Source organism: Vidua chalybeata, chromosome 6 (genome assembly GCF_026979565.1).
Source record: "Vidua chalybeata isolate OUT-0048 chromosome 6, bVidCha1 merged haplotype, whole genome shotgun sequence".
Taxonomy (NCBI): domain Eukaryota; kingdom Metazoa; phylum Chordata; class Aves; order Passeriformes; family Viduidae; genus Vidua; species Vidua chalybeata.
Genome location: NC_071535.1, coordinates 9,605,156 through 9,630,141, shown reverse-complemented (window position 1 = coordinate 9,630,141; position 24,986 = coordinate 9,605,156). Strand labels below are relative to the sequence as shown.

General features: G+C 41.6%; 1 protein-coding gene across 1 annotated transcript in view; it reads left to right on the top strand.

Moving 5' to 3' along the window:
* Positions 1–5,578: 5,578 nt before the first annotated feature.
* ASPG (asparaginase) overlaps positions 5,579–24,986 on the top strand; it is a 44,651-nt gene continuing 25,243 nt past the window's right edge. Inside the window, exons 1-6 of the mRNA XM_053946122.1 lie at positions 5,579–5,906; positions 10,691–10,820; positions 13,383–13,494; positions 16,204–16,329; positions 17,803–17,886; positions 18,940–19,066. Coding sequence (XP_053802097.1) covers positions 5,741–5,906; positions 10,691–10,820; positions 13,383–13,494; positions 16,204–16,329; positions 17,803–17,886; positions 18,940–19,066 — 745 coding nt within the window. The 5' untranslated portion in view covers positions 5,579–5,740. The remainder of the gene's footprint in view (positions 5,907–10,690; positions 10,821–13,382; positions 13,495–16,203; positions 16,330–17,802; positions 17,887–18,939; positions 19,067–24,986) is intronic.

The following is a 24,986-nucleotide window of genomic DNA, read 5'->3' as shown; positions in this document are numbered from 1 at the left end:
GGTCTCATCCAGCCTTCAGAGAAAGAGGAGTTAAACTTGTGCAGCCCAGTGTAAAAGTTTAACAGCATCTGCTTCCCATCTTTGTGTCCCTTGTCACTGTAATCCATGACTTATGGGGCTGCAGGCTGAGAACTTAGAGCACAGCATGAACTCTGACCTGAGTATTCTCCTGTCAGCAGATCAAACCAGAATAACTAAAAAACCTCCTAAAATCAAACAAAAACCTAAGTACTTTTTTAGCTCATGGTGAACAATTGTGAATGCTGGATGTGCACCTTGCCTCTCAGGAAACTCTGATTGTTACTATATTATTATTAACCACTAATTACTAAACTAATTTTTTTTTTCAACTAGATGTCTGTCTCCTAGATAACTGAATTCAGTAAAAAGATTAATCTTTCCTCTGAGGTATATTAATTGATATGTAACTGCAAAAAAAAAAATTACAAATTAAGTCATTTAGTTGAGTATATCAAGTAGAATGTTGCTTGGGTATTTTTCCAGTTCAAAGACCTAATATCTTGATTAGATATTAACACTGCTCTCTCTTTGCCACTGAGCCAGTTGCATAGTCAGAGAAAGCTGTCGGGTTGATCAAGTGTGACAAATCTGTGGTGACTACTCCTGACTGCCTGTTTGACCTTCATATGTTCAGAAATCGCTTCCAGATATATTTGCTCCACCACTTCCGGGGACTGAGGTAAGGCTGACCAGCCTCTAGTTTTCCATCTCCTTCCCATTCTTGAAGTTAGAAGTGACATTTGCTTTCTTCCTCTCCTCAAGAGCCTTCCTCTTCATTGCCATGACCTTTCAAAGCTTATCAAGTGTCCTGAAATTCCATCAACCAGTTCCCTCAGCTCTTGAGAGTGCAACCCATCAGGTTCCAGGGACTTGTCAGGGTCTGGTTTATTTAAATATTCCCTAACCTGATCCTTCTCCAGTGACAGGAAGTCTTCCTTGCCCTGCATCTTATGATGGCCTCAAGTGCCTGGGATTCCTAAAGGCACATACAACCAGTGAAGTCTGAGACAAAGGTGGCATTGTCAGCTTTCCCATGTCCTTTGTCACCAAATGTCCTGCCTTGGGCCCACCTTTTCCCTAGTCACCCTTTGGCTGCTTAGTTACCTTAGAAACCTTTCTTGTTGAACCTTCATATCCCTCTGTAAATTCAATTTCAGGTGGACCTTGCCTTTCATAATAACATACCTGCATATTCTGACAGTATCTCTAAATTCCTTCTGGGGCACCTGTCCCTTCTTCCACCTCTTGAAGACTTTTTATGCTTAATTCTTACCTGGAGTTACTTGTTCATCCATGCAGGCCTGCTTCTACCTCTGCTTGATCTCTTCCTTGTTGGAAGGGACAGTTCTTGAGATCAAAGAAGGTGATCCTCAAAAACGGGTCAAAAATATATGGAGGTTTCTTAAGAGCTTCATTATTTTTGATGGATGATCTTGCTAGGCAGTCACCTCAGCTGTTGTGAAACAACATAAATAAAGGCTCATCACAGCTTCCAGAATGCCTGCAGAAAGACTAGGTGTTGGACTTGATTTTGAGACAGCAGTTAGCTGTGAGAGATCACACAACTGGTCACACACAACAGTGTTTTCCTTTCTCAAGATCAAACAAACTCCACAAATCTTGGTTTTAGGGAAGAGGGTCTCACCTCTGGTTAGCAAGCCGCAGCTTTGCTGTAGTTTCTCCAAGACAATTCTGTTCACTCAGGCCATCATCTGTGTGACTCTTTAACAGCCCTTTGTGTCACCCAGTTCTCACTCTGGGCATGTCTAGAGTTCAGCAGCAGGAGGTGGTCCCTGTAAATAAGCCTGGGACACCTGACCATGGGTTAAGCACGGCAGAGCCTGTTGGGACTGCACTCACTGTGGCCCATCAAATCACCATCCCTTCATTACTCAAATTCCATCTCGGGCCTTTCTTTTCCTGGCAATTCAGTTCTCTCTTTGCACTGTAAACAAAAGCTCTTGTAAAATCTACGGGCAAGCTTTTGGAATAGATGCCAACAGCAACACAACACTGCTAGGAAAGGTCAAAGTAGGATCTACATGCACTCACCTGTACCTCTGAAAATTCCACCCAGCTAAAGAAGGACACTCCTGTTTTCTCTGGAAATGCATCACTTCACACTGACATGCTCTCTCACCTTGACTTCCCCACTTGCACTCCCTGCAGAGAGCACAGCTGCCACAGTGCAAGTGGCCACAGGCTCAGCAGGACTCACTTGGGTTCATTCAAAGCATCCTAATCCTTACACACACACTTTTTTGGGAAGGAATTGTGAAATTCCCAATTGTGTTGTATCCTTTTCCCTTCTGCTGCTCATCCTGACGATGTGATTCTCCTGGAAGAACAGAGCAAGTGCTCTGCAGCACTACCAAGAATCAGTGGAGGAACTAGGGGTGACATTCCCCTCATCTTTTGGTAACCTCTGTGCTCTTTGGGGGGTATCAGCTGGTACATTTCACAGACACAGGGTGTAGGTTACTGGCACTTTGAAAAGAAGACAGAGGCTGAAGCTCGGGAGGAGTCTGGGCACTCCACGCACCACCTGCCTTGGAATAGCCTCCCTCTCCTGAGACTCTCAGCAGTTTCATTTCTGTTCCCCAGCTCCTCTTTCAGCCTCATCCAGAGTGCTTTATGGATGGCCCTTAATGATGAAGGCCCTAAGCAGAGCCTTGTAGCTTTGCTAGATGGTCAATCTCTGCCCAATCCTGACCTTCCTCTGCCCTTCACCTCTTGAAAGCACCAGCTCAGGAACCAAGTGATACTTTCTTTGTTTTTAAAAATTTTCCCTGTCTTCAACATTCCTCTGTATTCAAACTATCTTCTGCCACCATCTACTCATGCCACAACCAAAACCATTCCAGCTCCCAAATCCCCTCCAGGTAGATGATAGTCCCTCCCATCCTGATGTATGTGCATGATTTATCTTGCTTAAAGCAGAATTATTCTACCTGCAGCAGGCAGAGGAAAAGAGGGAACAGGTTTTCTTCTGGCTTGCTTCTTTCCTTTCTTGCTGCTGTTTCCACTAGTCTAGAAAATGTCACTGAATTCTTTAAAGGAGGCCTGAGCTCATTCAGCAGATATGGAGAGCCCATTGCCTTCATGAACATCAGTTAAATACATCAGAAAGGTCATGCTGACAGACTCTAGGGCTGGTATCCAGCTGTTGGAGACCTGAACAAACCGGCTGTGAGGGCAGAAACTCTTTCCAACAAGTGCCATCAATGTTCCTTCTCCTCTATGGGATGCTGTGAGGTACAGAATGTTAAATACCACCTTCCTCTGTTAAATGCCACTTTGCTATTCTGGTTCCAAAACTCCCTGCTTTAAAATTGCAGCAAGTCCAGAACTCATGTCCATTAAGTCATCCAAGGCCATCATTCTTGGATGGAATCCAAGAATGCTTGCAAGGAAATCACTTATTTGGATGTAGCTTTGCCAGTTACATTTTCAGAAGTACTTTTGTTGCTTCCAGGCTTATGTTCTGAGATGCACAGCCTGGGTCTGTTGTTGAGCTATTAGAAATGCTGCAATCAGTTCCTCCCTGAATTCTAAGCTTGAGTTCTCTGCCCTCAGGTAATCTGCTGCCTGTTGCATCATTCCAGGGAAATGCATGTGTTGCAGCTCTCTGAGTGTTTCCATTGTGTTTCTTTTTCTATTGTCAATATCTCTTATTCAGGTGTTAGTCCTATGAATTCTGTTACTGGTTTCTCTGGCAGTGGTACCTCTTGGTCTTTTGTCCTTCACCCTTCTGTTTGTGCAATGAGTAATTTCTTAACATCATTGTGTAATTTATTTGGGATTACTTCTCTAATCCAAGGATGCCATTCAGAATTCTGTATTCCAACACACAAAGTAATTAACAGGTGTATGCAGTTAATAGCATACAGTTTTGACTTCTTAAAATGAAAACTATTTTTTCTATTGAAAAAACAAAAAATAAATCAACAGTGTGTAATGTTTAAAAAAAAAGGAAATTTTTTTTTTTGCTAGAAACATTTTCAAAAGCTGATTATTCTGCAAAAGAAGGTCTTGAATTTCTGACCAACTCTAGTAATCCTACTCAAATGGAACTTCAGTTTTGTTCTTTCTGGAAGGAGTCCCTCAGAACCTAGCATGACCTTTCTGTAGAGTTTAAAACTCTTCATCACATTCTTTTCATGTGATCTTGATTACTTTTTTTAGTCTGTGTAGCACAGGGAAAAGAGTACAGTGAAGAAGATGGTTTGAGTTTTGTGCCAGAAATATATGAAGGAAGTGGAATGTGTTTCTTTGATACATAACAGGAATTAGATGCAATTTTTTCATTCTTTTGAAAAAAGTGTTTCCCTGCAGCGGATCCACAATATTTGTTTGTTTACTTAGAAAATTGTGTGTCAATACACACAGTGTACTCCAGCAGCCGGAGTTACTACACAGTTTGTTTCTGCCTTCAGACACTGCTGAGTTTTGTTCAATAGCCTACAGTATAGATTAAAAAATGCACAGCAGCAGCTGTGCAGAAGGGGTTTGGGGGTCTTCTGGACAAGTCATATATTAGGCAACAAAGGGTCCTTGCAGTGATGAAAGCAGAGGCTGGGCTGCACTAGCAGAACAATTACAGCCAGCAGACAACAGGGGAATGGTTACTGCCCTCTACTCCGCACTTGTGGGACCACATCTGGAATTCTGTGCCACGTTTTGGGCCACTCAGACTAAGAGAGAGATTGACAATTTGGGGGGAGAACATAAAATTTATTTCTGTTGGAGTCACAGAAATTGGAAGTAGAAGACATTGCTTGGACTATCCCACAATCCCAATTCTTACCTTGAAAGTGAGTTACATTTCATTTAGAAGGTGCAGTGCAGGGTACAAATTGAGTTCATGTGACCAGGAGCCAAAACAACTCTACCACGTTGCTACAGGAAGTATCTTCTTCCTTTGACGTACTGAGTAACTCAGGCACTTCAGTGACATGTTTAGCCTCAAGGTACTGGTGCAGCAGCTACTTCTCAGCTCATGCCTCTCAGCACTTACTGTCCCCACTAACTGGCTCATTGGGTTTTAAACAGTTGCTTTGCTGATTTTGCTTTACACTTAGCCAATAATAACAAATCTTATGACAATAGACCCAAAGATTCATCAGATTTCCTTGAAAACAACTTCAGCCTCCTCACAGCTGATCTCCTACCCAATCCTCAAAAGAATCCATCTGGATGGAAGCTGAGGGTGCAGATTAGAACGCTGGAATGGAGGGGGCGGGGGGGCTGCCCGTGCTACGCTGCCTGTTTTGGGAGACGCTGGGTAGGCAGGAGCCGCCTCTGAGGCCGGGTAAGCAGGGGCAGTTCCCACCTTCTTCCCCATGAAGGAAAAGGGGGGTGAGGCAGGTGCTCTCGCCGGGCTGACCCTGAGCCCTGTGTCCCCTCTCTCCTTCCCGGGCCCAGAACGCGCCGCTGCTCTAGGCTTCTCCTTCAAGCATGAAGGGCTTTGACGTCCGCCCGGGCCGGCGCTGCCCGCAGCGCAAAGTGCAGGGGGCGGTGCCGGGGCTGCCCCGCCGCGGCCCCGCCGCCCCTCACGGCCGCTGCCCCTCACGGGCGCTCCCCGCGCTCGGGCGGGCAGGCACGGCGGCTCTCCCCGCCCCCGGGGCAGCGGGAAGGGGCGGCCCCGCCGCCGCCCTCCCGCCCCTTAAAACTCCCTGTTGTGCGGACGGCCAGGAGGTAGCGGATCCTGCGGCACGGGATGGAGGTAGCGGCGGGACAGCCGCGCTCCCTGCTCAGAGCCCTGGCCGGGCCCCGGCCCCAGGAGCAGCGTCCCGGCTGCCCCTCGGCTCCCTCCGCCAAGGCCGAGGCGCGGGTGCTGGTCATCAACACGGGCGGCACTATCGGCATGGTGCAGGACTCCAAGGGTGAGGGCCGGCGCGGGGGTGTCGGGGGTGGCTGCGGGGAGCGGGGCTGGCCGTGGGGCTGCGGCCGGGGCTGCCTCGGCGCGCCGCGACCGCGGGGACCCGGCGCGGTTTGCGGTGCGGCATCGCTGCTGTGAGAGGCTCCCTCTAATCCCCGGCTCCCGTCAGCTGGTTCACCCGGTAGCTCAGCTGATGGGCATCCTTGTGAGCGTCACTGCGAGCAGCAGCGGCTTTTGGCAGAGGACAACGTGTTTCCTGCAGCGTGAGTCCTTTCTGCCCTACCTCACGCACTGAAAGTGAAACCGACTTCATCGCACTAGTCATGCAGGCTGTTTTTAGCCCTAAATGAGCCACTGTCACCGGCCACCCAGAGAGCGTGTGCCTGGCATTCCTGCTGGGAAGAGCGTGGGCCGCTGGAGCTGGCGGCCGTGACAAGGATTTTCCAGTGGTGACCTGGCAGGCGCAGCGGATGCAAGTGAGGCAGCTGCCAGGTGTCCGGCTGAGCGAGATCGGATGCGGTGTCAGGCTTGGGACAGGTTTCTGCTGCTCTCCCACCAGCTCTTGGCTTCTTTCATGAAATCACTGATGAGTTCTGCCTTGCCTTACCTTACCGAGAGAGGGGGGGACTTGATAAATATGCCAAACTAGATGCTAACTACTTATGCCAAACTCTCTCTGGAAAATGTTTACATCCAAAACTGAACACTGAGACATTCAGTGTAATGCCTGAATTTTATCTGAAGGCTTCTTAGGTACCTACAGGTATATGCTGTGTGTTTTTAGGTGCCCCTAAATGTCAGCAGATAGGTGCCCAAACTCACCTGACACCTCCACAGTCCAGCAGCTGGTTGGAGTGGCACCTAAGCACCCCTTGATCATCACTCAGTAGGCACAGATCCCAAGGGATACTAGAAACATCAACCCATTAGTGTGTCTGGGGAAAAAATGGATTTCAGACAGGTGTGACTTGCTGTAGGGCTGTGTGCTTGCCAGCGTTGGATTAAAGGGAAACAAGATAATGTAAGGAGTGGGAGTGAGAGGGAAACAGTCCAGTTTTGGTGAATGCCTGTTTCGTTTCTTGCCTCGTTTACTTGGAAGGCAGTGGAACATCCCAGGGCTTCCACAGCTTGTGTCTGTCTAAATTCAAAAGCACAGGTACTTGTGATCCCTACTACAGAGTTTTGTGCCTCTGCCTGAAATACTGTCTCAGCTTCTTATTGTAGGATTAAAACACTTGGGGCTTCACCTTGGAGATTCCTAGACTTTATTTTTTTTCAAATACATGTCCTTTCTTCTCAGGAGATGGTGATTGGCTAATCCTTATTATTGTAGTAAAGATGCTATAAGGTATTCTTTGTTTTTTATGCCTGTCATCTCTGTTTTTAATCTGTCAAAGTTGTAAAAAAAAAGTCCATATTTCAAAGCCATGTGCTGACTTGCCTTTCTTGGTTTGCATTGTTTATACTAAAACAATTTCCTACTTTTGTTGCCTCAGCTTTCTAAATGCCTCTTTTAAGCTAATAAATTATAATCACGTGTCTCATTCTTTATAACCTCTTCTCATCTTGTATGTTTTTCTTCCTTTTGCTTAACAAGTGTCAATCATTACAGCATGTGCAAACAATCTAACAGTTATGATCCAATGATGCTGACTTGCTGCATCCTGTGGGGGGGTTTTGACCTGCTTTTCATACCCACATCTAGCTGCAGAGCAGCCAGAGTACCTCTTTCAGAATATTTGGCAGTCTTTAGTGTTCAGACAGAAGCTAGTGAAAGGGCATGGGAAAGGCAGCATGCTTCAAGGGAAGATACAATAGATGCTCATTTCTTTTATTTATCAGTGGATGGAAAGTGCCTGTTTACAACCCTTCCTAGAACTACAAGTGTTTTACTTCAAGCATGATGAAGAGAAGTAGCTCATCTGGCAACTCCAGCACGTCTTGGAAATTCTTGTTGAAATTTCTGCACACCTACGTTACCTGTGCAGGAGTAATTTTCAGAGGATGAACAGTCTGCTTCAGTTTATATGACTTGGATGACAACCAGACTCAGGTGCAGACTCTCTCAGTTTTCATGTCTTTGCTGTCAAGCCACTTCAGTGCATTTTTAAAGTTTCTTACTCCTACTTATTTCCTCCTACATTAGTTTCTTTTGGCTTATCAGTAGCTCATTTCAGAAAGAGAACCTTACTGCACTCCAGAGTGAGGTTACTGTGATAGTGATCTTTCCATCAAGTTTGTGCTGCTGCCTTCAGGAAGATATTTTCCTTGGGTGTGTGGGCTAGGTCTCTTTCCTAACTTTTACCTGTAATAAGGAAAAAAACCCAACAAATCCATGTAGAACTAAGCTAAATACCCTTAGAAAAATTACCTATCTTGGAATAGTCTGCTTAGGTAGCTTAGTTATTTAAGTGTATTCTTTAGACATACTAGATTGCCAAAGGACTGGCTACTGTACTCCAAACCTTTTTCTGTTTGAAATCTGTGTACCTCACTTCTGAAAGTTCCAAGTAACGTAGCTGCTGCAATTAATATTTTTGCTCCCTGTTCTCTGCAGCAGCACAGGTTGTAGGATTTCTTGTTTGGCAGGTAGCTATAACTGTGTTACTTATAGCACCAGAGTGAAAAGCAGAGTCCTGGACTGTAGGTGAGACAAAACCATGATTGTACTCCTTGGCCACAGGTGCCTGTTTGCCATTCTGCCTTTGTCCACTTGCTCTGTTATGTCAGGGCTGGCCAGCTGGCAAGGGACAGGACAGAAGTTGATGAGAGCTATTTGGACAAATCACATAGCCTGCCTCTTCTCTGCAGGGGTGAAGTTGCTTCAAATACTTTGTCAATGAGCTTGGCTCACAAAAGCTATTTTCCATGTGTAGTAAAGTAGAAATGTTCTTAAAACCATTGCACTTGAGTTCCCCCGTGTTTGCTTCTTGAATCTGTAAAGTAGAAATCACTGCTAGACGTGGATGCATGTGTGGGGCTGTCTAGATTGTAAATGGGTCATCTTGGATACATCTGCAGAATGCCTTAAAAAAAAATTTACATTCAGTGCAAGCAATTATGGAAAAATCCTGACAGATTTGTGATTAAGAGATGAGGTACTGCTGTTTGTAGAGAAAGGATTAAAGAACGTTAACGTACATCAGCTCTCCAGTTCCTGTGGCAAAGACAAAAAATAAACAGTCTAATCCATTGTCAATATTCAGAGCAAGATGAACACTGTACAAACAGAAGAATAATCAGAGAACACCCAGGAAACACTTGAAACTGGGCTGCATTTCCGAGCCAAAATGATTCAATGCCCGAGCACAGCAGAAGTGACCATTTGTGACTAAACTAGGAACATCCTTAATAGGAAAAGCAGGGATTATAGTTGAATGAATGAAACATCCAAGGCTTGAAAGTGTTTTAAGTATATTTTGTAAAACAAAGTATTCTGGCAGTAATCCAAAGAAAGCCACTCAAATGCTGTTGCTGTCCTGTGAGGAAGTTGGCTATGAAGAGGCCTCCTTCTTAATTTAAAGCAAGCCAGGAGGGAGATGAGGGAGTTCTTAAGGATTTTTCCATCAGCTTGGAAAGTAAATGGAAAAAGCTAGAAATACTATTGAAAATATTCTCTGGTTTTTGAGTATTTGAAATAAACCTTGCTGTTTGAAGGTGAAGCAAAAATAATTGGAGGTGCTAACTTGGATGAGAATTGTGTTTAAATAAACAGAACTAGGAAATAAGAGAGAATTCCCTGGCCTCAGATGAGAAATAACTAGAACTAACAGAAGTAGAATAATGAGGCTTAATGGTTTGTTCACCATGTAAACAGGTGATATGAAACACTGAGATTAAACTGAACTTGACAGTAAAATCTTCAAGTCGAGAAGGAAGTACCTCTGTTGGAAGTTCCTTGTAAGAAAATTGTCTCAAGAAGTCAGGGTGGCTTCTGATTCTGGATGCCAGGACTGTTGCTGTCATTCCTGGAACAGGGTATTGGGAGATGAGTTGCAGGTTAGGTTTACAGGTGAACTCAGTTCTATGATGCTGAGGACTGTAACATCACATTAGGTGCCTTTCTGGCTAACAGAGAACAACGTGCAGATTCCCTTTGAAATACCTGGTTGCAACCAGGACACCTGCAAGGCAGGTCCACCAAACACTAAACGTGTTCTTAGGCTAGTTTAGAGAGCAGCTGTTTTAGGGTCCCTGCCACAGATAGACCCCATCATGGGCAGGGAGAGGGAGAGCAGAGTTTGAGATGCATCCATACTTTCAACTTTTTCTATTCAGAGGTTTAGGCACCTTTTTACCTTTTGTCTGTTCAGATGTTAAGTCCTAAACCTGTTAGTGGAAAGTATATATCACAACTTGATAGTACAGAACAATGCTGGGTGCTTTTTAATTATTCTACTCCTATTAATAAGTAGCAATAGTAGTAATAGCTATAGCAAATGTGAAAGAGAATGATAGTTTTGTGCTACAGTTGCAAAAATTGGCTTCCTGTCCCTGCTTCTGATAAGTACCTGCAGACAAAGCAACAATGAAAAATAGGTAGAAGCACAAATGTTTGATGTGGAGAAGATTTGAAACATTATTTCTCTTAAATAAAGGATTTCAAATCAAGAAAATAACTGCATGAGTATTTATTAGTTACGTTCATTTTTCATGGTTTTAAACTGGCAATAGACTGTTTCATATGGAAGGATGGGCAAACTGCTTGTCTTCTTCCCTCCTTACCATACCACTCGCTTCCCTCCATCCCTGCTCCTTTATTTACTTCCTTTATTCTTTGTTTTTAAGGGCTTGCTCCTGAGGCAAATAAATTAGTAAACAGTTTGAAAACTATGCCGATGCTGCACGATGAGGCGTATGCCCAGGAAACAAAAGTGAGCAACTGCCATGAATTCCCAAAGAACACACTGGTGCTCCCGTAAGTACAGAAGGGTTAGGAGGTATCTTGTTCTTTTTCAGGTAATTACATCTCTAGACATTTGACATGAAGAATCTATAATGAGATTAGCAAAAATGTTTATATTGGTTTAAAAGAAAAAAGTCCACGTTTGATGTGATAGAAAATAATGTGTTTGGATATATTTGCAATGAAGTTCCTTAGAACTGCCTGAGAAATAACTTTTAAATTAGGGAACAAGTAACTATTCTGGGCAGTCTATTCCTGGATTTTTTTTTTTTTTGTATATTAATTTGCTGCTGTGCAAACATACAAATATTCTACATAAACTACAAAAACCATATACAGCTCCATGTCAATTATCTTCAGCATATGCCTGAAAAAGTAGCATATAATGAATGCATCTGTGAATAGGCCTCATACTTTAATTCTACAGGCCTTCTGTTTTTAAAAGCTCAAAAAGCTGATTGTTTTTCCCAAATTTATGCAACATTATGATAATAAGCAATGGGCTTATAATTAATCTGCATTGCTTCTTAACTGTTGGGCAATGATTAATAAGCTTATAGGGTTTTTTTTAGAAGGCAGTATAATAATTTGAAATATTCCCTAGCTGTGATGAATGACTGTACCCCTGTAAATGTGCTAACTTTGCACAAAGGCTGATTTTACACAGTTGTTCAAAAATAAATGGGACCATAGCTGGTTTTCTGTAAGATTACAAATTGATATTCAGTAATCTTTAAGGAGAAAACCAGGATATTCAAAGAAAGTAAAAGGTTTATGAATTTTTTTTCTACTATGTATTGAGGTCTCTATAAAACTTTTAAAAGTAACTACTTAAAAGGCAGATAGCAGGAAAAAGAGTAAAGGGAAAAACTACTGGACACCTGGTGCAGTAGTATTTATATGAATATACAGTTTGTGTTAAATATGATGCTTACACTGAGAAAAATGGTGCTCTATTATGACACAGTGCTTGAATAACTTTTAAATACTTAAGGGATTAGAAACATAACAAAACTACACTAATACACCCGTATGAGTCCTAAATACCCCTGAAAACCAGAAAAACTTAAAACAACCATTCACATCAAAAAAACTGAGGTTTAAAAACTAATCTTGTCTTGTTTTTCTGGCACTGCTGAGTGCTGTTTCTGGAGGTTAGTTGTGGCAATTTGCCATCTTGTCTTTTGTGCTAGCCAAGTGATATTTTAACTAGGTGGTTGAGAAATATTGTGAGTTCCTGAGGGGAGAAAATTTTGTGAACTTTGTATATTGGTGTGTAACGTCAATATAAGAGGAATGACATGATCTCTTTTTAGAGAGAGGCATCAGAAGTTGAAGACAGGGCTGGTTTCTGGTATCAGGATGTCATGTTTTATTTAAACAGCACATTCTCAGGAGAGCTTTCTTGTCACAGATTTTCAGCTGACTTCCAAAGTTACTCTTAGCATGTGTAAATGTGATATCCAGCAAGGTAGTTTTTCATGTGAAGTCTGACTTCTTAGGTACAGGATGTCAGTTTAAACACATTGTTTAAATGCTCTCTCTGCTGTATGCAGCAGTCTTTGAGGCTTCATAGGGGGAATGAGTCTGCAGATTTTATTGGAAGTCTCAGGTGACTCGAAAAAGGGAAATACTGCACCTAGCTTCAAAAAGGATAGAAAAGAAGATCATGGGACCCACTGACCTGTCAACCTCCCCTCTGTGCCTGGAAAAGTCATGAAACAGATCTTTCTAGAAGCTCTGCTAAGGCACATGGAGGACAGGAAGGTGATTTCAGCTAGCACATCTTTGCCGGGACTTCTGTGAAGCTTTTGATGTGATCCCCTACAACATCCTTCTCTCTAAATTGGAGAGAGATGGATTTGATGGGTGGACCGTTCAGTGCATGAGGAATTGATGGGATGGTTACAGCCAGAAGGTGGTGGTCAATGGCTCAGAGTCATGATGGACATCAGTGACAAGTGGTATTTCTCAGGGGTCTACACTGGGACCAGTGTTATTTAATATCTCCATTAATGACATGGATGGAGGGATCGAGAGCAGTCTCAGCAAACTTGCAGATGACACCAGGATGACACAGGTGCTGTTGACACACCTGAAGGGTGGGATGCCATCCAGAGGAACCTGGGCAAGCTCAAGAACTGGGCCCATGTGAAGCTCATGAGGTTTAACAAGACCATGTGCTGGTGCTGCACCTGGGTCAGGGCAACTGTGGCATCCATCGAGGCTGGGGATGAACAGATGGCAAGTAGCCCTGCCCAGAAGGACTTGGGGGTGCTGGTGGGTGAGAGGCTGGACATGACCCAGCAATGTGCACTCACAGCCCAGAAACCACCCACATCTGCCTCTCACATTGTATTTATTATTAAATTAAATTTGGGTATTTATGCTTTAAACCACATCAAGGCATGAACTTCTAAACTTGGAATTTAATTTCCAGATGTAAGACATTTTTCTCCTAGATTTGGGAAATGGGGAGGAAAAGTGTGAAAACTACTGATTTAAAGAAAAAATCAGAAGTTATGAGTTGATATTAATGCTAAGATTTTTTTTTCCAATTCTTTTTCTTCATAGTCTCTCCAAGCAAAACAAGAGAATTTTTTACACAATCGTTGAGCTCTCGCCACTGCTTGATTCTTCCAACATGACACCAGATGACTGGGCCAAAATTGCAAAGAAACTTGAGGTACAGAGATGTGGGATAAGAATTTATTTTTCACTCAAACAAAACCAGCAGTATCTCTAGTACACTTAGGAAGATAAAACAATTCAGTAGCACTATACATATGTATTTGTTTTTTTAAATGTAAAGTACCTTAATTAATGATTCACAAAATAAGAAGTACTGTGCTTGCAAAGTTTGCAGTATTTTTATTTCATTTGAAATGTTGTAAACTACTTCCAGTTACATCGTTCTTCCAAGTATGAGCCATGCCATAACACCATACAATAAAAATAATAGAAAAATTGCAGCTGTGATTGAATAAGGTATGTAATATGTAGGTTGATGTGTCCTAAAACATTGATTTGAATTCACTGTCCAAAAATGTTGAATAAAATCCTTAGGTGTGGGTAACTTAGCTGAAGGTTGCTTAGTTATGCATCATTTGAGTGTTCAAATAGCTTAATAGTTGGCTATTGACATAGAAAATAATTTAATGTCTTTATGCATTTCTTACTCTGGTCACACGTGGACTGGACTAGCTTTGGCTTTGCAACCAGTAGAAGAAATTGCTACCATGGTTAGGTTTCCCACAGTGGAAAATGTTTAAAGCCCTAGATATTTCTGCATATATAGATAAACTCATTACATCCTTCTCTAGAATAAAAAAATCAGCATTTCTGTGTGCCTGTCCCTTGTCTGAACTTAGCTGTGTACTTTTAAAAAAATGCAAAACTGCAAAACACTTCAAATGCTTCATACCAGGAATTCATACATAGCTGACAGAAATAAATAACTGTGGGGCTAGGAAGATACTGCTCTTCCACTCTGTGATAGTGAGCTTTATAGTGTGAATTCCCTTCTTCCACCATGCTGTAGCAATGCATGTGAACAGTTCAATAATGCAGGGAATGATGCTGAAGGTTCAGCATCCTGAAACCACCAAACTTGGGAGGTTGCTTGTCCTATCAAATGCATCTTGCCCAGGCAAAGAAGACATGGAGTTGGTGTGTACATGAAAAGTCTCTAGGGTGCAGCAGGGGTGTAGCTGGGAAAAGCCCAAGAGAGCCAAGAGAAGGCAGCAGTCCCATGCTGAACAGGAGATAATTTACCTTTTTTTCCCTTATTGGCATATTAGTTTTTATTACAAAATAAAAGTAGTTTTTTTTTTCTTGTACATAGGTTCTCTGTATGCCCGGTTTGTGTAATCTAAATGAAGATTGCTGAGAAGGCAAAAAAAAAGGAACCCTTTTCAACTCTCCAAGTTGTGTACAGACACTGCCACTTTGTGTTCATCTTGGACGCTTGCCTGCCACAGCTCTAACATGATGATTTTCCAGACTAAAACATTCCAAGATATTTCTATGGGATATCTCCTTAATTGGCAACCTGATCTTTTCCCTTATGAACCTTAAACCAAACTGTGTTCTTTTGCATCTAATAAGGTTCATAAGACTGAAAGTACTTGTGAGTGTACTGATTTAGAGAGGACAGGTGGCTATTTCTTAGCCATTCTTGAAACCTTACCTTGTTGCTGCCTTGGTGAATGGCTGCAGCATGGTTTTTGCATCCCATTGTAGTTTGGCCTGCAGAAAGACCTTGCAACATTGGCAGTTGTTGTGTTGGTTCAGTTGTTAGAGATAAGCAGAAACCCCCTGAAACTTCCAGTAGGGAGCAACAGGTAGACAGACACAAGTATCGGTGAAGAAATAGCAAAAGGACAAGTAGGAACCTACAAATTAGTTTGGAGATGACCTTATTATCAGGAGGTGCCAAGTGTGTGTGCCTAGTATAACATGAGGAGTGTAATTAAAAAGAAATCTTGTTTAAACATCTTTTTTCCTGCTCATGCTGGCACTTCATATATCTGCTTAGAGTTCTGTGTAATCCTTTCCATGTTACCAACTTACATCAGAGACATCAGTGTCTCTCCCTGCAGTGTTTGCTATATCCATGATTCTTAAAGTAGCTAAACCAATTCCTTTTTCTTCCAAAAGCCAGCAACTATTTTCACAGGATGAGCAGTGTGATTCATGGCTTTGCATTAAAAAAAAAAAAAAACACCTCTTGAGTGGAATTGTATGTAGATTAAAAATTTTATAAGATTCATTTTGATACTGCATGTGCCTGATAGTGTGAAGGCCTTCTCAAAAACCAGCAGGTGAGCGTCCATTAATGAACAAGAAGCCTCTCCCCCAGGTTCTGCTATGGAAAGGATGCCTTTCCATCAGAAGAGGGCACTCTGACACTGGTAGTTTGCCTGTCTGCCATGGATTAAACGGATTGTTTTTTCCCCTATATTATGATAGCCCTGGTTTGCCTAATCTGTTCCTGTAAATGGTGTAATCCCTAAAGTAAAAGCGGCAACAAGACATCACACTATACGACTAATTTGCATATGTTAACATTCCTGTTTAAAGCCATTGCTAAGCTTTTCTTAATTAGGAGTCTTCTGGTTTAAAAATGCTGCATTAATATGTATACACAGAACAATCTCTTTTGACTGTTCCATAATCAGAATTACTGGCTCTAGTGCTCCGTGTCCGATTAACCCTTAATTGTATTCAAGCTGGAAACAGGGTAAGTTTAGGAGGAGTTGTGTGTGCAGTACCCTATAAGGCATTGTGCTATTGCCTGCATCAATGAAAGTAATGCCCTGTGTACCTCAACTGCTGGTGCCAGGGCATTTCTTTAACAGTGTGAAAGCTGTTAAAGTTTTCTCTCCACCTCCAGAAGCACTACGAGAAGTACGATGGTTTTGTGATCCTGCACGGTACTGATACTATGGCGTACACAGCTTCAGCCCTGTCCTTCATGTGTGAGAACCTGGGCAAAACTGTTGTTCTGACAGGATCTCAGGTAATGGAATTAATTTGAAATTGAAGCAGGAATCCTCATTTTTGGTTTTTATATGCAGAACTTGGCTATATCCTGATTATCACTGATTATCACTGTACAGTTTAGCAGTGCAGGCTAGGCCCCTGGCCAGGGTGAATGGTCACAGTGCTGACAGAAATGAGTGAGAAATGATGGGCTCACCAACTGAGAATCTGCCCCATAATTTTACCATTAATGACTTCACAACTCTGTACCAAATCAGACCAGGAGTTCATTATAGCTGGGGCCAGATGCTTCAGAGAAAGACATAAGAGCCTGTCATTGGCCTTTGTGTATTAATCGGTTTATATGAGAAGCATTTTTCCAGCCTCAGGTGGCCACTGGTTGTCAGCTGTCTTTTTTTCTTTAAAAGCCCTGAAGCTTAGTTTTTTTTACTTCATCAGTTGTTATCTCAACTTACATTACTCATTGTTGCATTCTTTATAATTTAAAAAAATATATCATTAGATGCATTTTTGATCATTTTTGTTCCACAAAACATCTAATATGGTCTGTTTCCTTCCCTCTAAAGACTACATTTATTAATTTTCATTCTCTTAGCTGGAGATCAGCCCTTTGCATATTGTCTGAGGGGGAGGGGTTGTCTTACTAGAATAGCTTGCTTGAGTATAAAATACTACTCTAATCACAAAGGAAAGATGAAACATCACATTGTAAAATTCCTCTCGCCAATCTCATAACTTCCCTTTCACATGTGGTCTATTTGAAGTCAAAATACAAAAGTCTAGGAAGGAGTAGGCTCCCACTTGCTGTCTTGGCATGGAGTAGCCTAGTCATGATACATCAGTCAAGGTTTTGCTTTCTTTTTGGTTTTATTGCTTGGAGATCTATCTGACATATGATCCAGCAAGGGGGCATGTGATTTTCTTTTTTAATAATTGCTGAAAGAAGCACTCTCTTTTAATAAAGAGGCAGTCTGAAAAGGCATGGAAATCATCACTCAGCAGACTAAATTTCTGTTTTTAATCTTGCTCTTTTCTGTCAGTAATAACCTGCTGGCTCAGTTCTACTATACTATGAGGAAAGATGGTGCAAGAGAGCTGTTGTGAAGCCCGTAGTGACATTTCTGTATGTTCTGGGGGTGTTGCTCTTTCTCTCTATCATCACTTCTCCTATGCTCAGTCACTTTTAACTATGCCTACTAGCTAGTTTTTCTATTTTTCTTGAACCAGTGTTAATATTTTTAATCACATTAGAAAAATCTCTGTATTAGTTTTTAAACACTTAAATTACAAAATTCTGTTAAGCAGAGAGAGAAGTCTTGCCATCTGCTGCAGTCTAAAACAGTTTGGGTGAAGAAGGAAAACTTTTTTGGTCATAAATCATTGTTACATAAATTATTCATGTATTTGTATTGCATAAGTTGGACTCATTTTTTCTGCTGTGTAGGCTTTACATAAGGGCCAGGATGTAATTCCAGTCTCTGCTCTTCAGGTGCCCATTTATGAGCTGCAGAATGACGGCCGAGACAACCTTCTGGGGGCACTGCTGATGGCTGGGCAGTTCGTGATTCCTGAGGTCTGTTTGCCTGGGAAGACCATCTAAGAAACTGCATTTCTCCCTCTAGCCAGGACACAAATACTCACTAAATATCTGGTAGGCAGTAAGGAATTGCACTTAATCAGGAAGATGAATGGATTCTAACTGAGGTAACAGTGCTTGCGTGGCAAAGCACGTGCTGGTCTCACGTTGGTCATATTCCATTTGCCCATAGACAATCTAGAAAGACTCTCAAGTCTGAAACGTATGCTGCAGCAGACATGAAACTAGAGGTTCTCATGCAAATATGTGGGATCTGAAACACTTGTAAGTCTTTTTTAACTGAATGTTACCTTGAACTTCTCCATAGACCTGTTAGGAGTGTCTTCTAGCTCTGTTCCTGAAGACTGGAGTGTTGAGGGTGATACGCCTAATGAACGTGGAGGTGCCTCCATAGTCTCAGTACCATGCTGTTTGTGCTGTGCAGCTCAAAACTCAGAGAGAAAATGGGTCAGGTTACACCTTATCTTACTTCTGCCATGTTCTCAAAGCCAGTTCTTGTAACACAACAGCAACAGCTGACTGGCCAAGATCTTAATAACTGATAACAGCTTTGAGGTATCTCTTTTCCTTCAAATTGACAAACTTTAACAGACTTGAGAAGGAGCATAATTATTTATGTGTTGTAACGCTTGGAAGTTATCCTCATTTTTCACCAGGCTTTTTGTTATATTTTGGACTCTGAATTTATACATAACTGATTAATTTATTAAAAAATTGATATCCTCCATCTGTTTCTTTCCTCCGTCTCTGAAGTGGACTCAGGCAAATTTGCTGTCTCCTAGAGTAAGCCTCATGAGAGGATTATGAAACTAGTTAGATTTTAACTTGTTTTGTTCTTAAATTCTTAAACCAATGTGTGACAGAAGTGCCAACACTTTTTGAAAGGGTTAGACTTGTAAACATCTACTAGGCTCTGGGTTGCTTTAAAGATTTAGAAAACACTTTATAAAGGACGGACTACTGTATTTATCTACTGCATCTTTTAATTACTGGCTTATTCATAGACCTGTTTCTTTACTTGTCTTGCAGGTGTGCCTATATTTTTATAATAAACTGTACAGGGGAAATAGGGTGACTAAGGTGGATGCTGGGAGTTTCAATGCCTTTTCCTCACCTAACCTGCCTCCACTTGCAAATGCTGAGGTTGATATTACAAGTAAGCAACATCATCTCTTAAGCCGTGTAATTTATGCCGCATGCAACAGAACTGTAGCTGAAAAGAACCTGTGCTTATGTAGTTGAAATGTCGTTTTTAAAGTCAAATATCTTTGAAAGTCCTGTAGCTTCACTTCATCTGCTCTGAATCTGTTTAAATATTAGTAAGGCTGAGACTTTGTGACTCAACTGCATTTATCTGTTGAATATAGATGTGAACTAGGCTGACTTTGACTAAAGAGCCAGACTAACCAGAGGGAAGGTTGCCCCTGTGTCAGAAAAAAGTTTGCTCCAAAGATAAAATGAGGGAGTTTGGACTGAAAGAACAAAGAGTTTCATCTCATTAATGACCATGCTGGGCTCTGAAATCAGGGAGAAAAGTTATTACAGAGTACTTGCAGCTTCAACAGATTATCTGTTGCATGTCATTGTGTAAGATGTTTTACTGGATATTTAGGACCTGCCTGAACTGTAAACACACTGACAGCAGCAGACCTAAAAAGTGTTTTTTTCCCTCAAACTTACTCAGACTCCCTGTAATTTTTATGTTTCTGTTTCTTAAGAAGGGAAAAAACTACCTGAAGGTTTCAGTACCCATTTGCAAAGTCTTTAAATGTTCTTGGATATATGTTCTTGGATAAATGGTACCCTTTCTTTGGAGAAGACAGATGCGTTTGGAATCTAGCCAAATGAGGAGCTGCCAGAAAACATACTGAAGTACAGTTTTAAAAAACATGAGAGATGCTTTTGTATAGAACAGGTATTAAAAAGGAGTAGACTTAGTGACAGTCTCCATTATTAGAAAAAAAATGGGAACAGTTCCTGAATTCTTCAGCCAAGTGCCATTAGTGGCAGTAGGAGACCTAGCCCTGTGCCATGCAACATGCCATTCTGAATGGATTCTACTTCTAGAGAAAGGCACTCTACAATCTGGAAAAATAAACTTCTCCCTTCCACCTAATGACTGGGAGTCACTTAAGAAAGTTTCAGGATCAAAGTTTGTAGCAGCCAGATACAAACTGAGGAAGCCTGTGAAATACTGTAGTTGCCTGCAAGACATCTCTCAGGTAGACAGTCTGCCACTGTTGTGCTATGTCAAATAGAATGTCTCTGAAATTGGCAGAAATGCTATCAGTTGATTGTTGCAGTAAATTGGGGAGACTCTTCTTTCTTGAGTTTTTATGAACTGCATCAAACAGGGTATGAATAAATTCCGTTTACCAACCAATCAATAATGAAATCAAGCTGCAAATTGCATGCTATTCCTCTCTTAGATTTGAATGAATTGTTTTGTGATTCCTTGTCTAGAGTAGAAAAATGAGAACGTTATTAAGCACTTCCCTTGGCCCATATTGGGACCCATTATCTTTTCAGTAAATGCCTCATTGGGATCAGTGGGGATTTCTGATTTAAAAACTGATGGTGTGATAGGCTCTATTTTTATTTGATTCAGTTGATTACCCAGTTAGGGTAGCATCATTTATCCAAGATGACGGTGTCACTATTGAAGGATTGTTTCATTTTGAAAGAACATAGTTTATAGTAAGGGCAATCTGCTGGTGCTGCTTTATTTTGTCCAAAGTAATTGTTTGAAACATCTCTGTCTCCCTTGAGTTTGCTTGTACAGTCCTTGTATGAAGCTTTCATGGAGACAAAGAGCCACTTGGGCTTTTAAAAACAAACCAAACAAATCTACCATCTTTTAACTTTTTTTTTTTTTTCAAATGTGTTTATATAATATGTCTTAATCCTCCTGTAGACAGGGCTGACTCTGGCTGATTCAGCATTATAGAGAGCAGCTTGAGGATGCCAGGAGGAGTAGGCCATGTGCAGAAACTCTTCCTCAGGCTCCCTGGTTCTAACAAAGCTGGGAATGAAAATTCCAGGGAAGCAGAAGGTGAGAGGTAGCAGGATGGAGGAAGTGGGGAGCATAGTGGGATCATGGATTGGCGCACAGGAATAAGACATGCTGTTCATGGCTCAGCAAAGCATATAAAGGCAGCAGTCTACTTCAGGGCTAGAGAGGAGAGGGAGAAGCTTAGTCCTCTTCCCTCCCTTACCCTTCCAGTTCTCTGCTTCATTTATGAGATCCATTTTTTATCCTGTTCCCTGTTTAGATGAAGCTCCCAGTGGATTTCTAATCCCATAACTGTGTTCTCAGCCAGATCCTTAGCTGTGTTAGCAATGCCTAGGAGTTGTGTTACCCAGTTCTAGATGAGCAAGTGTATCAAATTCCTTAGGCCTTTCAATTTAGCACAAGAAAATCCTGTAAGAAATGAAAAATTCTAGCCCACTCCTGAGTAAGTATTTCCCAGTGCTGATGGGAAATACTTTTGCAGCAGAATCAGAAATCTCTGTATGAAATGGACAGTATAGAAATAATAAGAAATATTTCTAAAATCTCAAATCTTATCAGATAAAATACATTACCTGATTTCTCCCATATTTTGAAAACAGGAGAGACAAGGAAGACTATTTCTCTTGAGATCTTTAAAGATTCTCAATATATTTTGCAATTGATTGCTTTATTTATTATTTATAAAATTGATATTTATTATTGATTGTTCTAACGAAGGACATGTGAAACTTGCATTGTTACTGTGGCTGGAATTATTTCATCACACGTGCATGTAACTTCTGTAGTGGTGCACATGTATGGGACCATACAATGAGAGATAACCTGTGCAGGGGCCAGAGCCTGTGAGCAGATGTGGCATAGCAGCAGACAGTTAGAAGGCCCTTTTGGCCTCATCTACCCACAAATCTCATTAGAGAGAAGCTATTAGTCACTGGCCAAGTGTGCATCTTGGTTAGTTATTTATATAGAAAGCCCAGGTCCTTTATGTATGAAGGCATATACCAGCTCTCTTCACTGGCGTGCTTTCGGTCCCCCATCCCTGCTCCTTTCTAAGCAGGCATCTTGGTTGCTGCAGTGACACCAGTCAGTTTAAATGTTAATTCCCAAAGAGGTATGTTGTCTGTTTTGTAACAAACAGCCAAGAAAGGGGGTCTGTGCTCGTCTGCCTCCTGCAGGAGTTTGCAATCATAGGTTGGCCTGTGCTCCCCACCCCTCAGCTGCTGCTGCTGTGAATCACAGTGAACTCTGGGGCAGTTTATATAGTGGTAGGGCTCACCTGTAGCCCTGCAGAGAAAGATGAGAAGAGAGCACTGGTGTTTGTCTGCAGCTCTGCTATCAAGAAAAGCTGTATTTCTTGTTTGATTTCATAACTTGGAATTCAGTCACCACTCCTAAGGGAGGTGTCGCTCTGAGTTACTGCTCTCCTGTTATAAGTTGAAACCTGCACTGTATTAACAGCAGGGGGATTTTCTGCTTTCTCATCTGTGTAGAGTTACTTTTATTTTAAGTCAGACTGGGGTTTTTTTGCACTAACCCAATCACCATATATTGTGTATGTGTGTGAACAAAGTTGCATAAGATAAGGATGTAAATTTTTGGCAGTGATTTGGCATTGTGATACAACTATCATAAAGTCACCCCAGGATAAGAGGCTATAGTGTTTGGTATGGAGGGGAGGTTGGAAATATCAGACTATTGTTTATGTGATGGTTTGGTTTGGAAGAGTAAGCAGAAGGCCTTAATATCTTGAATGCTGTCTCTCTGAATAGAGCAATCTGTCCCAAGCTATTGTGGGTATAGTATGTGAATAGCCATTTCTTTATGTACACTGCTTTAGAAACGTTCTTTCTGCTGTGCCACACCAGTAGCTAGCTTGTGTTTGCTCCTCACTTTTGCACCCACATTTACATGATGCATTGTGCTGTATCAGTTAAACTCTTCACAAGCACAGGCCACCCAAGTCAGAGCAGATTATTGTTTTCTGTGCTGTGCCAAAACTGAGTATCCCTAATTAATCACTCTTACCCATAAGATAAAAAAGAGTTGTGAACACCAAGAGATGCAGCTTTTTGCACTTCACTTGCTTGTATATGAATTTCTTACTTAAGAACTGTTAGTTATTCTTATGTTCTTGGGCTCTTTGACTTAACGAAAAAAGAAGATTGCTGTGTGATATGACACAGCAAGACAGCTGGTTTATTCAGTACAATGAAGATGCTTGAACTTACCTATGTGACATAAATACTGTTCCTTTTTGGAACAGTATCCCCTTTTTGGGGATGTAAACTTTGAGATGGAGGATGCAAAGGGTGTATTCTATTTTCTTTTTTCCCCTGTGTGGTGTCCTGCCTCACTTTCAGCAGTTCTGGGTAAATCTGAGATGAAGTCGGTCTTCTATGTATGTTTGTTTGTCTTTGGCTCTTTCATCACATTTGCCTTTTGTTCTGCCTTTTAGACTTGTTTGGCAAATGGAAAACTGACATCTGTGGAGTCTGCAGCACCAAACACGTTATGTAGGCTGACGAGGTTCATGACCAAACGAATGTTAACTCAAGGGCAGGGCAATCTTTATCTTCTTTTTAATATAATTTGGAATTACATCAATATACTATGTCTGCATGCATTAAATTTATCTTGGAGATGTTATTTGGTAGAGTGTACTCCAAGAGTACAGGTATAGGCCTGGTGTAGGTCTGACTTCTGAACCTGTCCTCTGATCTCTTTCCTTGCTCTTCTGTTTTTGGCAGTGTGTTAGAGCTCCATGCCAAGGCAGGTTTTCTCAGTTCATTCTTCAAGTTGGTTACAGGCATCAGGGATGCTCACAGTTGCCAAACGTAGTAGAATGCATTTGTGAAGTTTTGGCAGGGACTCCTACCTTATGGAGGATAAAAGAAAAGCAAGCTGTGATACAATTTTATTGCCATCCCTTCTTATAGAGGAGGCTGCTTTTAAAGAGTTAACCTATTTTTAGAAGGCTTAGAGGAATGGATTTATTGCTAAACAGTGCTGCTTCTTAAAGCACAGTGCTCATGTTGAATGTGGTTAGCCAGGCCCATGAACTTCACGCAGAACAAATGCACAGGCTCTGCACTTCCCTGGGTTCCTCCTGCAGGTCTCTAAATGGCTCTGGAAAGCTCGTGGAGGCCTTTGAGAGCTACTTAGATAACTACTAAGTCCAGCCAGGTGGTTTCAGAATCATGCTGGACAGCTTATCAGAAAGCTGCAGAAATGGTCTATATTTCTATTCTCCCACTCCTAGGGCAGTAGGAATCCATGTGCTGAAGTGTGACTGGATGGATACAAAAATGCCAGTCCAGCTGCTTGTGACCTGGTTAATGGCACACGGCCGTTTTTAGAAAGACGAGACTCTAGCTGCTGACAGGGAAGAAAAGTTCATAGAGTCTTATAGGAGAATGCTATTTTTTATCCTGACTTAATAGATTGTGTAGTTTTTAGTGTCTCTGGTAGTTGGCAATAGAGCAGGCTTCAATGGAGGCTTTTAAATTTATTCTTGATTTTTTTTTTTTTGCAAGTGGCTGTCTGCTGATTGCAAGAAATTGCAACAGTAATTGGTGTGAGTAACTCTCTGCATGGCTGAGAGCAAGTCAGTATTATGCACGCAGATCTTTTATCTGTCTTGCTGCTTGGGAGTTTCTCCAAAATCTCAAAAGCTTAACTCATGAAGGGAAAGCAGGCAGCTTTACAGCATGATCTATCTTCATGGAGGCACAACGCTCTGAGCTGTTGGCTGCTCTTTGTTAAACCTCTTCCACTGCCTTGTAGGAGCCATCAGCATTACCAATGCTGCACTCCTACACTGAAGTAGTAAAATTTTGAAATCAATAATGCATGACTTGGCTTCTAATAATGCAACACAGACAAACTATTAGTTAAACAGCTGGCTTCTGGTTCTAAATATATAATCAGAGTTAATTGAATCCTTGCTATTTTATTTAATCATTAATAACTACCTAATAAACTCTGGAGGTGATTAGCAGCAACAGTAACTGCATTTGTCATCTCTTACATCTGAGAAGATCAAGGTCTCTTTTCCAAACATGAA